This window comes from Branchiostoma lanceolatum, chromosome 2, assembly GCF_035083965.1.
Source record: "Branchiostoma lanceolatum isolate klBraLanc5 chromosome 2, klBraLanc5.hap2, whole genome shotgun sequence".
NCBI classification, from domain to species: Eukaryota; Metazoa; Chordata; class Leptocardii; order Amphioxiformes; family Branchiostomatidae; genus Branchiostoma; species Branchiostoma lanceolatum.
The window spans coordinates 33119381-33137013 of NC_089723.1; the positions used below are offsets into that span (position 1 = coordinate 33119381).

The 17633-nt window shown below is 43.5% G+C and overlaps 1 protein-coding gene across 4 annotated transcripts in view; it reads right to left on the reverse strand.

Annotated features, from left to right (window-relative positions):
• LOC136428701 (insulin-like peptide receptor) overlaps positions 1-17633 on the reverse strand; it is a 42832-nt gene extending 25199 nt beyond the window's left edge. For all 4 annotated transcript variants that reach the window (XM_066418413.1, XM_066418412.1, XM_066418411.1 and 1 more), the window contains exons 1-2: positions 17076-17633; positions 15017-15544 (exon numbers count right to left, since the gene is read on the reverse strand). In XM_066418413.1, the coding sequence (XP_066274510.1) occupies positions 15017-15544; positions 17076-17172 (625 nt within the window). In that variant the 5' untranslated portion in view covers positions 17173-17633. The remainder of the gene's footprint in view (positions 1-15016; positions 15545-17075) is intronic.

Sequence of the window (17633 nt, forward strand, 5' to 3'; positions counted from 1 at the left end):
AAAAGTGTCTGTGGTCTTTGACAGATCCCGTCCTGGTTTACATACTGTATTGGGCAGTACTAGGTCAAGAATTTAAGAAAAATAGGAAGCAGGTGACGAAACAGAGTCCTAGTTCAGGAATCTGGGTAAACCTGAACCAGGTATGAAAGGTGATGCAGGCAGTGAAGGACATAGCTACATAGCTTCGCTTTATTTCATCAATATCCACAGAAACAAAGTTATACAAGTTCAGCATCATTGCCTCTTACATCATCACACAGAGGCCCCAATCTTAGGAAAAATACTTTTTATGATGACGATTTCTTTCACATCGATGCAGTATTCAACCCAGAAGATGTTTGTACGTTTTGATCGAAGATGAATTATACATGAAGCGCAGGTGAGACAAATTGTGTGAACAAGACAGAAGAATCATACAGACTATAAACAGTATCTTCTCAAAATGGCATTTTTTATCTTGCTTTCAAGTTTTCAACACAAGTTTGAGTTTAAGATAAACATCTCTTCACAAGGTGAACGAACTCTCCTTGGTGCAATATGCCAAGGAGACTTTCTATTTTTAGATGAGACACATCTGGATCAACTATAAAGGTGATAATAAGGAATGCGCCAAAAGTACAAAATCTAAAAAAGGATCTTTTATGGTTTAAATACTGTTAGCACCATCCACTCGAAACATATAATTCCTAACTTGACTGTGGATAGCTGCCCGCTCTCAAGCACCCAGCAGCTAAAATTAACCACCCTGCTTATGGTTACCCAGAACATGGGGACCTTTTCATATACCAAAACACTGCTATTAATAGTTCTTATCGACATGCCACTTCCTTCGTGTTGCTTCCCCGGATATTTCCGTTACTGTACTTGTTTTATGACTGGACACATATGACTTGTGGAGTGGGTTATTTCAATGGCTTGAAACTGCTATATGACCACCTGCTATTTCAGATTTAATTTTTTTTAATGAAAAAAGCAGCTTTCTGAATAAATTAAATAGAAATGCCTTATTTTGCATAAAATTGTGAAGGAAGCTTGTCCTTTATTTTTATAAACAATAATAAAAAGATAAAGTGGGTATCTCACTGGACCCGCGGCACGTTTGTGACCTCACTGCAAATTCATCATCATTAAAAAACAAATTTTTTATGCATTTTGTGTTTTGTTGTCTTTTTAGTTGTACTTGTGCATCTTGCACGAGACATGTGTTCCCATAATAAAGTCACGGGTAACACAAATCCAATTTAGGAGGCAACGACGCCGCCAACGTGCAGCAGCTTCAGTAAAATACCTGCTTTACACTGACTAAGTGGTACGGCCCTTTGTTGTATGTAAATGTAAGTGTATCTCTGACCTATAAAGGGAGTAGAGTAACAGTAGTTCAGGGACACCTGCTTCACTCTGTTAACCTCCTCAACCCTCTGATACCCCCTAGTATTTCCTTCCAGTATCTACTGCACAGTGGGAGCTTTTCCCCGACCTAGTGCCCCACTCTTAAATACTGCAGTTGAAACCTATACAGAACAAATAGTCCAGATCTGGAAACATTCATAATTACAATTCAGGAAGTAGTTGTTCCCACGTGATCACAGTTTTTTTCCCCTTTTCTAATTCCTAAAGATCATCCCTAATCAGATCAAGATAAAGAAAAACAACTTTTGAGAGCATCCGTTGGCTAATTTCAGTCTGCAGTTTCCTTCTACGTTTGCTGCTTTGAAGTGGTTTGAGGCACTCCTGGTGTTTGTGACACAAACCTGGTGACATATGGCACACATCAACCTGCAGCTGGGTTATTGATGATCAATACTCAATGACTGCAGATGTTGCCTAGTTCTCATTCATCTCTTATACATACCAGTCTTCTTCTCACAAAAGCAATGATTCAGTAGTAACACTATCATGATTCATTGTGTGGTAAAGAGTTCCACTTGCAGTGCATGTTTGCTGCTCCGATGTGGAGCACACATCCACCAAGCCAACATCAGCACAGCTAGCACAGGATTCTCATCAAAACAAAAACACCACCATCAATCAAGGCATCCCAGCATGCATTGCTGTCTACCCTACCCATACAAAATGGCCTATCCTGTCCCTGGCTGGCTCCTCCTTCCCTCTAGAGTAGAGTGAGGTGTCCCCAAACAGTAATAACCTTTTCAACAACACCTGAGTAGCATACACGCACTGGGCTCTCATCACAACTGTATCCTAGGTGAACTATCGCACTATTCTCACTATCTCTGATTAACAAATTCCTGCAGCAATTTAGCCCCAGTCCCTTTGGGACAAGCCTGACTTGTAAAAATGGATGGCAGCCAGTATGTTTCAAATCAGGGCCCTTACATAACTGTTAAATCACGAATGAAGCACCATAAAAAAGAAATCCAATTGCGACATCGTTTTGGTATGGTTTTTCTCCCCTTCTCAATCATAGGCATGTGGACAGGAAGAGTTGTTCCAACAGGTACAGGAACAAATTTCACAAACATGTTCATATCCATATTGTTGTCAATGTCATGCAACTTGGGCACATTTATCAGAAGTTTTCGTGGTATCCGCAAGAATATATCGGCATAGTTAAAGGCCACACAAAAAAAGGAAACCTTTAGTCACCAAAATCCACCAAATCTGGTGGGAACACTTGGTAAAAAGCATTATACTACCACATACTGTAGTACAGTATTGAGCCAGGATCACTTTTTTTATGTTCATTGTGACCTAAATCCACATATTGCCTGGATTTCTCAAGCAAAACAAACCATAATAGGCCCACGGGACCAGGTCTTAATTTCACCAAGGAGGCCAGTTGTGCATTGGCACTTAATCAATCCTCCATAATGCTAGCCACCAACAAACCAACCTGTCTGCCCTATTAGTAACACTTCAGGAGGAGCATGCAAATAAGTGGCTGGTGCTAACTACAGTACCATCTGCCTACTGATTTACTCCTGCAACTCAATGTACACACTCTTCACACTCCACCGCTGGATGATTTTGCTCTGTTTTGGTCTGTTGCTACCAGAAGAAAACAACTGCAGACACGTTGTTTACCAGACGTAGGATCAGTAGACTCATAGATCATCAAATTGGTTGCTTTCATCTGAGGCGACACTTCTTAAAGCCGGACAGAAGCGTTTGGCACTTGGACGCTGAGGATGGCACGTAGTACCACATACCATTCTTGTACCCCCGAGATAAACGCCTTCCTGACCCTTTTCGTCCCCAGACGTTTATGAAAACTAACAAAATGGACTGCTAGGAAGTGTACCTAGTGAGACAGTTCAAGGTTAACGTATTCAGCCTTGGACCCAACTTCGGAGGTGTGCATGCTTGCGACTGCAAATCCTTCTTAGAGGGGAATGGAGGAGTGGCAGTGTTTTTAGTTTGCACATCATAAACCCCACACATATTTCAAGATTTACAGTATTGATGAAAACAATAGGAATCATACAGTACTCTTATCTACAATACCTCACTTTGAACAAGTTTGTCTCTGAGGAAAACATGGACAGCTTAAATCTTTCTTCAACAGTCAACATCAGCAAGTCCAAATGGCTCCCTGTGGCACTGCCAGCAGTGCTCTTGCTCTTTGTTAGGGCTGAGAGTTCTTTCTCATTTGAGTCATCTGACTGATTTTCCAAGCTGCCAAGTATTTGCCGCTGTGCCAAGTCACACATCAGCTCTGTGCAAGACCACATTGCTGGCATGACTTGAATTAGTACCTACCAAACAATGGTGTCTTACATATTCAGTCTTAACTCCCCAAGGAAGAACCTGGTCAGATTTTGCTGTTGTTGAACTTGAAGTCATTTGCTTTCAAAAGCAAAACCTTCAAAATCAACCTCCCAGGCTGCCAGGTGTGTCCAGTAGAAAATATGAGCCTGACCTTGAATTAGTACCTACCAAACAATGGTGTCTTACATATTCCGTCCTAACTCCCAAAGGAAAGAACCTGGTCAGATTTTGCTGTTGTTGAACCTGAAATCACTTGCTTTCAAAAGCTAAACCTTCAAAATCATACATTGTTTTCTTTTAACTGTTCTGGTCAATGCTACTTCTGTCGACAGGCATTCTATCCCAAACTTCTCTCAACACACCTTAGGAGCAGCAAGAGCAACATCTTCCTCCAGAGCTCCAGGATGAGGGAGACCACCTCCCCAGGTTGCCAGGTGTGTCCAGTAGAGAAGATGAGCCTGAACTTTAGATGAACTGACATGTTTTTGTGGGTGGCATCTGTGCTGCCAGCACAACTTGATGATGAATATGTGGACTGCATCCTCCCAATAGGCAAAGCCAACTATCAAGTGTTTTTACTTCAGCCACATACCCCCCCCCCCCTTAAAGTTCTCCTCTCCATTCAATTACATGGGCCCACATGCGGGTGTTTTACGTTGTTTTCATTGCCTCTTTTCTGGAATTTTTATTATTTCAGTTTGTGCGGCCAGATTCCTGCTGGCTTTTTATGGGGCATTCCTGTAGTCCCTGCAAACTGGAAGATGATGCCCTCTGTTTGTGCTGCTTTGAAGTGAGTGCTTGCTGTTGTTTACTAGAGGGGGGGTGAGGCAATTGATGTGATGACAGAAGTTCCATGGTGTTGTTTTGTCAGATTGGGAGAGCAAAGTTCGGAAGAATGTGGGAGAGCTGTAAACAGCGATGTTCTACAAACGCTTTAACGAGCCGGCAGGACAGAGGATCTTTGTTTAGGGTGGGATCGCCGGCCCCACCCCCACCCATAAGTCAAGTTTATAGCCCCATTTGGCCAACTTTACTTCTTGGTTCAAAAAGTTCAGCAGAGAGGTCAGCCAGCGGTCACTGACTGGGCAGGCAAAAGTGGGCGGAGTACTTGTTTCCCAGAGGATTCTGGGAGGTAGCACCCCCAAGGTTGTTGTCCTATCAGATACAAGAAGACCCTGCTTATATTTAGGGCCATCTGTGCTTTGAAGTTTGGCCATGCTACATAAAGTCCATATGCCCCTTAAATTCTGCTGTGTAAAATTCCTACCAGTGAAAGAAGAGAGAAGAGGGCAGAGCCCGCTGGGGGACCACAGGGGTGGACATGGCCGACGTCCAAAAACCTACATCTGCAGTTTTTACTGGCCAGGTTCATCTTGTAAAAGATGAAAGTCAAACTGTTCATTTCTTCGAGTCGGTGTAAGCCCATCCTGATGTGTACCATTTGCTGGTGCAAACAACTATTCTGCCACTGGTGTTACAAACACATACAGCAAGCCTGGTTAGCTGGTGGTCAACTACTCCAGATATATTGTAAAAGATGAAAGTCAAACTGTTCATTTCTTCAAGTCGACGTCTAAGCCCACCCCGATGTGCCCGAGGTAGCTGGTGCAAACAACTATTCTGCAACCGCTGTTACAAACATATACATACGTACAGCGCGCCTGGTTAGCTAGCAGTCAACTACTCCAGATATTAGACTCAATTATTGATCATCATTGATCATAACTGCAATTCATCAATTGCAGTAAAAGACTTTAAAACGAACCTATATCATACGGACAGACTTCCTTGTGCAGGATTATTGACAGCACAACTTGTGTGTATAATCATGGTTTTTCTAAGAAAAGAAGCTGGAACAAACTGTTTCTAATGAAAAACAATCAGCTCAGAAGCTTTGTTTTCCCTACTGGTACCCAAAAATAACATCCTGTCCTCTTCTGACACGCAAACAACTTGAGGAAAACAAGAAAACAACGTAAGCCAAAGTGCATATATGCTCTCTCCATGCGCACACTTCCTTACAGGTGTATCAACTGTACAGCTGCATTCCTAAAACGTCACTCATTGTTTGTCCGCCATTGTGACTGTGCCAAGGAGGAAGCTGCTAACCAGTCTGTTAAAAGTTGTTTTTCAGGAAAGGGACACAATAGTCGGTGCTAAGCCATGTTTTTGTCACAAACACCAATGGCTGAACTGTGTCAAAGGGTAATGGTACGATAATAGGTCAAAAATAGACACAAAGACAAAGGGACGTTTCCCCAAATATCCTAACCACTCCTACCCTGGACAGTGCTGCATACATCCAATAATGTACTACAGCATATGGTACAATAACATTCGATGCTTAAAGTTTTGTTTTATAATATACATTTCATCTAATTACATTACAGCAAACATGACAATCTAGTTTTCAAATAACAAGCCCTACACATTGACACGGGGCAGTCTTAGAGTGAAGTAAGCACAGTCCTAGTATCAAGAGATTCATCATAACACCTGAGTCCAAACAGAGCTGTACCTTTATGTAACAGATACAAGACCAATCATCAAAACAACAATGTTCTTTAGCCCCCCTCATACATATTATAGAACAGTCCTGCTTAACGTTACGTGGCATCAGTCAGCTTGCACCACAGTAATGCGGGGGTGTCTTCTTCACAACACAAACAGGTGCAACAGCAAACAGGTTTACATCCGTGATATACTAAAACCTGATCCTCCGTCTCAGGTGTTTTGGTAAACAGCTTCCATGGCCCAGAACACATCAAAGCCCTGATAAGTCGCAAATCCTTCTATTTTCCCCCCCATATTATCTATTCACCTTTTAAGTTTGTATAACAAGTGGTGTAGATGGACCAGTGTAAGGTTTTTCAGACCTATCTGATTGTAACACACAGCCACTTTTTGTGACGCAACTGCGTTTTTTTCTAACGGTACTCGTGTAAGAGGCAGTCCTGGCTGCACCAGAGCCACACAAAACCCACCATGAAAACCCACCGTACAAGATGTGTACGTTAAAAGGCAAGAGTGCTATCTGAAATCTTTACAAACTCCTGGAAGGCACAGAGGTCTAGATTCAAATCAAGATGACACAGGGAAGTGGGGGCAAGCCAGCCTGCCCCAGCTAGGAGTGAGCAATGAGGAGCGCCCCAGACACAAACAACTTTTGGACCGGGGCCAAATAGGCATTCAAACACTGCCATTTCAAAGGGCTGGGGCTCCAACAACATCCACCCAACAGAAATTGGAAGCAGAGGAGCCACATGAAAGCAGGACCGGGTGATTGCTCTGTCCACAAGTTTCCCCGGTACATTCTTCCCACTTAATGGCTTCTGGGAGACTCGTTGGTTTTACTAGCGCAGATGTGGAAAGTCAGGAAAACAGTTAAATAAGACACAGGCCCTGTCGTCAAATATAACGTAGACAGTCTTTTGAAAACAGCCTACGAATCCCAGTGAGACGCAATGGACATCTCACGTAATAACAAAAACATGGTACAAAAATATCCAGGCTACCAGGTAATCATAAAAACAAATTTGCAGAGAAAACCTTTGGGCACCATCTGAGAAAAACATCACATGACCATAATGATCCAATCACTGCCAACCAATTGCTACACTTCCCTGGAACAGCATGTATGAGTCACCCTGGAGAAAAACACACAGTATCTACATGTTCATTCTGTGGGAGCACTGTCGTGGTATCTAATGACTTCATGTTTTCATCATTCATTATTACAATCTATAAATATACCCTCCAAGTCTTAATTTGGAACCTACAAATACTGGAGTTAACGATGTGATCCATTAGTAATGGTTTACGCTCTCTCAACTACAATAGCACTTCACATCTGATAACAAAACAAAAAGCATTATTTGGTGGGACATCTGTATTGAAAATGTCTCAAAACATGATCTTATAAGGACAAAAGATCTTCATAAGAGCTAAATGCTACATAGGGTGGGCCTTGAAATACCCAACAAAATTATTTAGCGACCATAAAAAGATATGCACTGTATACAGCCTTGTCACAAAATTTTAGAGAAGGAGGCTAATATCCAAAAGTAACTGGCGGGCCACGTAGTGGCCCAATGCGAGGGACGAACTTTTTTAAAAATTCTACACAAAAGTAGCCGGCACAAAATTGAAAGTAGGCGGTGAAAATAGCCACCTGCTGGCTTGTTTTGACAAGGCTGCTGTATATGTAACTTTCAGGCTCAGCTCTGTATCTTGAAATACTGTACAAAGTGCAGGGAACAGAAAAATAATATTGAGCCCAATAGTGATTAATATTTACTCTCCAAGCAGAGGCTCGGCTCTGGCTTGTTTTTAACGTCTTTTTGGGCATTTTTGTCAGGCAATCATGCTAGCTTCTTGTGTAATAAACATCGCCATCATTTTCCAGCTAAAGATGTGAAAGAGGCATGTAATTGAGCAAGCTAAAGTATATCAGGACAACCTACTGATAAGACCTACGAAAGGACTTCAATAAACTTCATCAGTCACTTCTGCAGTTACCAAAAGAAAAATCATAATCTGTCAGTATTCTTATAACTGCTGAAATACTGGAGAGACATGCTAAATTGAAAACTACAGAAAACCATTTTTTTCAGTCTAAACAGATCAAATCAACTTCCAAAATTCATACCAATACTGGAGCTTTAGAAATCACTGATTAATTCACAGCTATCTTGACACTAATTCCCTGGTCATTCAAAATAACTCCGTCATCTTCTGGAGGTCATCGTTCCATCCAAAACTCCCAACCTGACTGTTTATACGATATGAAGGGTACTGATACCTTATGCAAGAGCAGAGGAACTGGCAGAGGATCCGGCCCCGTTCCAGGGCCAGTTCCTGCCCAGGACACACCCCATTATGCAAATCAGAGACAGTCCCCTGTCACCAAGGATGTTGTTGTTGTATGTGATGATTTATGACCTGGCCTTTGTACTGTCATAATAAGTGAACACTTCTTCTTTTAAAAGAATTATTTCCATAATGATGAGTCTACTCATATGAATAACAACTCATTTCTATCCATAAAAAAAGGGATGCTGAAATCAATTTGGTATTCTGCAGTAGACACGTTTAGATTGACATTGACAGGGCTGTTATTGGCCAGTTTACACCATACAGACTGACAGAGTGACATAACTACAAATGCATCTATCTAGCATTTGCCACCATTTAATAGACCTTAGATATTGTTTATGAATATAACATTATTTCGTGGACAAGAAAATTGACAAGACTCTCCCGATAAACAACATTTTGTTCTTTGGCCGCTGTCCCCAAGGTATAATCCAATCGACACATTTAGCCCAGTCACCTAAATAAAACCGAACAACAACAAACCCATAAGCTCTGCATCAACTGTACTTGGGCAAAAATCACTTCTACCAATTACATTCCTGTCTCATCTGGGAGCAGCATCGATACAAGCGGCGTCCTACTTGTGAATGCTTGGGGCAGGGCGCTGCTCCCTCCGCATACAAAATGAAACCCAAGAAGCTTGTTTTGCAGTGGCCTGCATTTTGTGATTCAAATGAGGTACTCAGAGGGTCCATTTACTGGAGACAAATACACTGTTACTATTGCCCGGGCTCTTCGCGCACTCTTATAATACAATCAAAACAAGCCAGTATAATATATGCTAGCCGGGATGACCTGATACAGGGACAATGCGAGAGATATACAAAAACAAGGCATGGAATGAAGACTGGGGAATACATGAATACACCTCGCTCCTGCAAAACATCCTGGGATAGGCAACCTGATCCAGATCCAACATAAACTTTCCGTTTTTCACAAAGGGAAAGAAAGGGCACTGTTGACATGAGTGTTATTTGTGGCGCTCTGTCCACGTCCTTCCCGGACCCCCATAACAACACAACACAACAACGTTCCGCATGGATACCGGTTTTCCCGCCAGTCGGAACAAGGTTCAATGACGCACAGGGGAAAGGAGCTAGCGGCTCGTGCAAGACTACCTAATGACAACAGCGCTTAAATACTAACAGCCATTCTGTGTCGTTACACTGAATCTGTCAAAGACTTTGAAATATAGAATAGGTATATCTAACCATATTCAAATAAAGCAATATTTTCAATCAATTATCAATTTGTTTTCTTCCTTTCCACCAGCTTGATTTTATAGCAAAGTAGATCCACTATACCAGAAATCAACCATGGAAAAAATGGTGGGGGAATTAATATGTATCTGTCTTCTTTTCTGGTTTAATGACGTCTATTTTTTCTTCCTTTCTTCTTCCTTCAGAACTTCACTGTCTGGTATTTACGTCTGCATACGTGGACTATATGGGTCGGATCCAAGTTTTAACAGCTAGCCGAGGCTCCCCTTACCTTTACCAGAACTGCAGCAATAAATTTTACATGCAGCTCTAGTCCTACAAGTTATGGCCAAGTCATCACAACGTGATACCGTTCTAAGCATCTGTGCTACAGAGGCCACAGCCAAAGGGTGATCCAATATCAAGCTACGTTCACATACTAAATGATACAGTTTTTACTGGCAACCAATATTATATAGCAGACCATGCCATGTGAGCAAGCAGCTGTTCCTTGACAAGGCATTTTCAGCAAATGCTATCTGAACTGAAAACTAATAAAAGATGCCACTCTTTTCTTCATGGTATGGACACTAAAAATATGTGTGCTGCTGTTTCTGAATCGGTAGAAACAAAAGATGATTAGGGGAAGATGTAAGTTCAGTTCGGTGATGCTGTGAGTTCCGTAAGAAAATCATCCCCCGTTACTTCCATACGTTATGAGAGGCAAGACAACTAGAGACCAAGAAAAACAATGCTTTCTCCACAGTCATGCGCTCACAACTTTTAGGTGACAAAGCTGTAAAGTAGGCCAGGGCTGATGAACACAAATGTACATCCAGTTTTGGCCTTGACACAGATTAAAGAACACTCCCCACATAATTCACATACCACCATGAAGTCAAGGCTAGCCGTCTGTTCCGCAACATCAAAATCATAATTTACCAGCCCTTTTATTACCTTGGACAACGCAGGTATTAGTAGGCAAATATCTTTCTCAATGTTGTTACCCCCCATTGCCTGTACCAAAGTCCACATGCATGCCTGCGTAGTTTAGCAGTGTTTTACGTTACGTAAAGAGGCTCCTCAGAAAGGCGACACAAACCTAGACAAAACATAGCCGAGGCCTGACCCTGTGGCTGGGCGCTTTCTGTGAGGCCCCAACGTGGGCAGGGCATTTACATTACCCTGTACGCTTCTCACTCCCAAACCCACACAAACTGTTTTAAAATCTATACACAGATCAAAACTGTGTATTATACACAATAGGTTAACAACATTAAATGCTAAGTGAGGAAACTTTTTTTCTTCTTCAGCAGAATATTGCAATCATGTTTTCACATTGCATGGATTACAATTTTCACAAACTCTATTACTCGAATGATTCCACTGTTGAAAAACTTTTGCTCCTATCCTGATCCTAGTCCATCTCACATCCGACCAAAACATTTTCCTAATAGCAGAGATGACCCAGAGGTCGTACCCCCCCTCCTAGGGAACGTACAAGAGTCAGATGATGTGGAACTACTTGACAATCTGATCCAGAAGTGTGCTACTAAATGCATACTGCATAAACAGTTTTCCTTCTTGGCTGGAACTATGCCAGCGGCAAAATCATCTCCCTACCAAAGAGGCTCAAACAAAGTCAGGACATGAAATCCTCTGCTACTTCATACCCAAAGAAGTTTGTTCTATTATGTCTGGGAGTAAAAGCTAGCTTGGTCAGTTGGTAAGTGCAAAACCTCAGTGAAAAATAAATCAGGTAAATAGACAAAAACTATACAGATACATTTCAAGGACTCGTTTTGATCACTAGCGAATGTAACATTTGAGGACACTTACAACAATTAAACTTAAAGAACTTTGTAAACTGGCATTGGCATTAAAAAATTGGCATTAAAATATACATCTTGGCAATGTATAGTGCTTCCTAAATTTGTCAGAGTTTGCAATTGATACTTTTTACTAGTGTTGGGAAAATTTTACCTTTAATAACACGGTAATATGATAAATGTTGTGTTTTGAAGGAGATGGCATTATTGTGTGTTGTACTATGACAAGAGCATAGCCTTGCATGTCTTTATCAAAATAGAACAAAACTCTTTTAAGAGACATTTTATAGCCAGCACTATAAACATGGAGGGTGTAATATATCACATGAGGTACAATATATCAGTGTCCGTTGCCCCCTATCATATCAAGTTGGTGGGGCTCCACTTCCCTCCAAAACAAACCCTCACAAATTCCTCCAGCCAAACATGGAAGGCTTGTAGGGTAGGGTGACCCGAGGTCGGGGGTCAGGCCCGGCTCTCTATACAAACAACCTCTCCAGAAACAAATGGCAAACCCTCATCAGGAGCAGTGTTTTGTCAAGTAGGTTCCTAATGTCTGGAAGGGCTGTGTATGTCCCTTTGAGGTTGACACAGTTCAGACGACCCTGTGACAGCTACGTTTTAAATGGCTGGTAGGAGATCTCCACTTCATGTCACCCCTCAAATTGGAGCAGAGGATACCGACAATGAAGGCACTGTGATCCCTCATGTATCACTGTTTCCACATGGATTTTGTTCCACATAAATATAGCCTACAGGCCTGCACACGTACCTACGCCCATGGGTGCTATGCCTTCAATATGCAGGGCTTCCCATACAGTAAACAAAACGGATAGAATTCCACACCAGGTTAGTGGAACAAAGTCATGGTACAAAGTCATGTCCTGGAGATACCACTGTACACAAGTCAAGTGTAGAACTTGTTTCATAACCAGGGGTTTATCTAAATCAGGAAAGAGGGGCGCTGCGCCCTCTTGTTTCAGCCCAGCACCCCCTGGTCGAATTCAGATTTTAGCTTAATATCCAGCATACAGCCTTTACTCAGCAATGGATTTTTCCATAAACACATGCAATTCGGTCCCTCACCTGTGTGTGCTCCCTCTTATTCAATTTTCTAGAAAAACCCCTGATAACATTATAACAGATCAAACATTGCAAATCACAAACAAGCCTTTCCTAAACTTCCTTTTACAGAGACCATTACCTTCTACTTCAGTATTATACACTTAAAACAAGTAAAGGAAGACTTGGGAGGCGTAAGGGTTCAAAAGTACATACTATGTACAATTTAACACCCAATTCAAACGTTTTAGACAACCAATGATAGTTGGCAAGCATTTTTGTGCTGCAGCCTGCTAAAACCGACAAGTATCATTGACCAGATGACACTGATACCACTCTGTTCCCTGCTACTGTGCCAAGTGCAGTCTACTTGTGGCCACCTGACCCACATGACGTTACAAAACAGGGAACCTACATTTCCCTGTTCTAAATTTACAACCCAACTCAAGTCAAGTTATGGTGGTCTTTCCTTATCAAAAGCACCAGCAGACGGCCAAGTCCAACCCAAATCATTCCTCTAACGGCGAAATGACCCATTTCTACTGACCTTTCCTCATACATGTACACCCTGACTCTTACAGTGGCAACTTTTTACCCAAATGAAGTGGGGACACTAACAACAACCTTCATGTAGCGGCACGAGTTTCAAGAGCTTCTGGCGCACGATGTACGCAAGTGCACGGCGTGTCAAAAACGCCGCCACTCTACAAAAAGGAGTGCTAATCTGAATATCAAGTCTGGAATGGTGTAACTGTGCTTCTGGCCCTTACGCACATACACAGCATCATCTGGTTTTCTCTTCAAGGCTCGACCCTGACCGCGTACTCGTAACCCTCATTACACCACCGCCCCGCCGCATCTCAAAAAACGACACCCTCGCTGACATGTTCTCGGAAGGCCATCCACCCCAGAATGCTTTGGGGTTGCCGTTGGCACACCTGACGCGGTGTTTATCCCCTTAGCCTTGGCCATGAGCGGGGGTCAAAGGGGCAGGGGTTCTCCCCAGACGGTCCAAATGGCGATTATGTCTGTGCTGCATGCAAATTCCCCTGCACACCATCTGCTGTCACCCTGCCCGGCAGCCACATGCCTCCTACCAATCAGCCCCACCACTTTCTGTGCACCACTTTCTCTCAGCACTTGCCACCCAAACAATGCCACGCGGAGACTGCCCTCCCTGACCCCTCGACAGGACGTGTCACGGCCACAATGGGGCAGCCATGACCGCCAGACGAGAATGCAGGTGCAGACTGCGCCGTCACCTAGTTTTCCTTCCACTGACGTCACAAACATGTACCATCCGTACCTGATGTTTGGTTCAACAGAATCAATATGAAACCTTTATTTGTTTTCCAACTCACCCACTTCAAAGCTTAGCTAGTGGTACTGGAGGACATCCAGGAAAAAGGCGGTCAAAAAGTTCACATAGCTAACATTTTGAACTACTGATCTGACTGTAGCCTCTCAGTCCCAGAGGCTGATCAACAGAAATTACTCTTTGATATCCCATCTTTGTTTTTGTTATCTTTTAAAAAACTTAATCCATACAAAACAATTTGCAAATTAATAACGATTTCAATATCATGAAAGTAACAAGACCAGCTAACCAGAAATGGACCAATTTGACCACTTAAGACAGATCAAGAACTCCAGCACCAAAGAGAACCTGATACTAACAGTAACAGACATGGGCACTTTCTCCATATCAACCGAACCTTGGACCAGTTTCTGTATCTTCCTCTCCGCACAGGAGGAATTTGGGAAACGAAAGTACCGCAGATCTCCTTACAGATTGTCACTGGGCAGTCTTAGAGAAACCCCGCCTTGAAACTGTCCCATTTCCAACTGTCACAGAATTGTGATGTACAAATATTTGGGCTCCACACACTAATTGAGATGCTTCGGTCCCTTTCAAATGTTGCATTAAAGCTGCAGCCAACACACAAGATGAATGCTGTGAAAAGTAACCCGGCTCTTGACAGGGGCTCAGTGCCCCGTGTGTTTTCGCTGGCCGAGCCATGACGCAGTGCGTCTATGAGGCGCATGAGAACACATACAGTTCTGAGCTTGCTGTACAGACACTAAACTATTGAAGTAATTCTCCCCAGCTGAAAGCCAGCATCTAGATGTGCTGGAAGTTTGCCATCGAATTCTTTCAGTCTCAAACACAGACCATGCAGACTTTAAACTGAGTGGTACAGATTCGGCTTTGCGCGTTAACAATACAACTTCTTCTGTAGCGCTGCGCTCGCGCCTTTTAGCACGAGTTCCCATGACCGTACCACGTCCGTTTCGAACGGGAGGTGAATGAAAAGCACGTACCTTTCTGGCAATGTTCCTCCGCCCAACAAAGATCCTGCAATACCGGGTGCGTGATGCGGCAGCTCCCTGGGCAGTAGTTCACACACTCTTCCTCATCACGATTATCCACGATGAAATTGTTACTGTATCCTGATTCGGCGATGAACGACCAATCAATGGTATCCAGGTAGCAGAGGTTGGGATTCTTCTCGATTCGAACCGAACCACGTGTGATGTTTTGCAGGCTGTACAAGCCGATCTTCTGCATATCCAACATCTCGAAAACCACCAGCGCGTAATTGAAGAAGAGGTTGGTCCCGCGGATAACGGCGAGGTTCGGGAAGAGTTCCGAGAGGTTCGTCAAGCCTCTGACTCGGTAGAGAAGGAAGTAGTCCGTGATTTCTACCAGGTCGGGAAACGACAGTCCTCGGTATTCCTGCTCCTCCGCAAAGTCGATGAGCAGGATCTGAAGGTAGCCTTCGATGACGGTGCAGTTATCCAGTTGTCTGAGGTTGGACACTCGGTTCCTGATGTCCATACTACCACAAACTGTGGGTTAAAAAGGTATGATCAGGTAAAGAAAAGGGCAAAAACCGCGTAACTTTCTACACTCTAAGCAAAATCTTGCGAACAGTTCACGCAACACAGTACGAAATAAACTGGTGATAAAACGTGTAACGTTACTGCATCTAGCAAAAAGAAAAATGCATAACAAACACTGCATGTAATATTCATCACTATCTATTTCACCAAGCCTTGTATTCCTTGCACGATGATATGCTTTGGACAATGCTTCAGCTTAGTTTAACCTATTTCCTGCCTTTTATGTTGGAAATAAGGGTAAGAGAGCAGGTCGACAGGTGTAACAAAGGACAGTCGGGTACATAATGGTCCTCATCTCTATACCTTGTTCGTGTGGCTGTGCTGTGATAACGACAGCACCTGGTTTGCGTGATGCACAAAGATGCAAAAGGATGTGGGCAGTTGCATTAGCGATGACACGCAACATCGAGATGGATTCAGAACGACGGTGCCCGCCCATTGGAGTAACCGGGCATCGTTATGCGCAGCAGTGGCCGACGGCCGGCCCATCACAACATCATTATTTCGCAGGCGATGTTTACTACGTACGGGCAGGGTGTGGAGTAGGGATGCTGATCACATCGTTTGTCTTCAAACGCGGGATCCAGGCTGTTACTACGATATTATTCCAACTCATTTACCCCAGAAAAAGAAAAAACGGGTGGAAAGCCAGAGAATCATTTTCATTGGGAAACTATGGACCGATGTTGTGACTGATACAATATAACATGAACAGTGCTGACTGTACAGTACACTGTAGTTGTGGAGAATAAGGATTTGACAGGTATAGGCTGAGATCATTTTGAGTGAAAGGATGGAGAAGTGCGGCAGAACCGTGTCCTCCCCTTGTTTACTTTGCTTGCACACGATCAGGCCAATGGGGGAAAAACAACTCGGATAAATTTTGCATCAAGAATAACAAAAATTTTACAGCAATAAATCTACTATGAAAACCACCATCACGACAAGCGTCGATTTCATAAACAAATTAGGGCGGGTCTCTAGATTTTCTTTATTATCTGTTAAAGATCGTTCATGCGAAAGCGACAGGGGTTGTTGTGAAAGATTTTCCCTGGATATCGAGGCGGATGTTAAGTTGTTTTTCTTCCCGTTCGTCCCCTCCTGTGGGACTTTACCCTTGCCGGGAAAAACGAGACAATATGGTAAACAACATCTCAGTCGGTCTGGTTACTACGTGGTCTTCTCCACACACGAGCTTTTCTCTGTGTTTTACTCTGGCCGTGCGTGTGCGAGCCGGAGGGTTGTGATGGACAGTGCCAAGCTAAGGCCACCCAGACTGTGTTACAGCCGACAGGGGGTCGGATCGCACCAGGGAAGGGGGCTAGCGTGCACGTTTCGGCCAGAAAAACAACCGCGACAACACCCTTCTCAAGATCGATACGCCGCCCCTACACAGTCTTTCAGACTTCTAGTAGTTCCTACAACGCCGTTAAGGGCGGTTAGTTGGGCTAGTGGGAGTCTAGAAGAGCATACTTACTGTGTTCTTCCCCGTTACTGGGTACGAGGAGGCCGAGACCGATGACCAGCGTGAGTGCTGCCCACATGAGTCCGGCCATTTTGTCCACCACCCGCATTTTTGCAGTTCCAAAGTCCGCGGGTCTGCTATCTCCCCGCAAATCCTTTTCACAACACCCAATTAAGTCGGAAAAGTCCTCAAGATGGCTGAAAATCGAGTATCATTCAATAAAGACTTGGTATGAGACGTGTGAACAGGACTTTCGGCGCTGGATGACGAACGTCCATGAGGAAGTGGTCAACAACACCGACGTGCCCATCACTCACGCTCACGCACTCTCCTGGCCTCCCGATTCTTCCTCCGCCGATCGCGATCTCCACGGCACCTCCCTTCCCGCTACAACTTCCTAAACCCTTCACCGCTCCTTCCACGAGTCAGATTCTGTAAAATCCCGGCGTCTTGGCGGAGTTTTTCCAAGTCTACTTCTGTCTGAGTGCACTGCGTGAAGGCTTGGACTTCGGTCGGACAACCATAAAGCTGTGGAGCCTGAAGGGAAAAACAAGTCACTCGAGCTGGCTG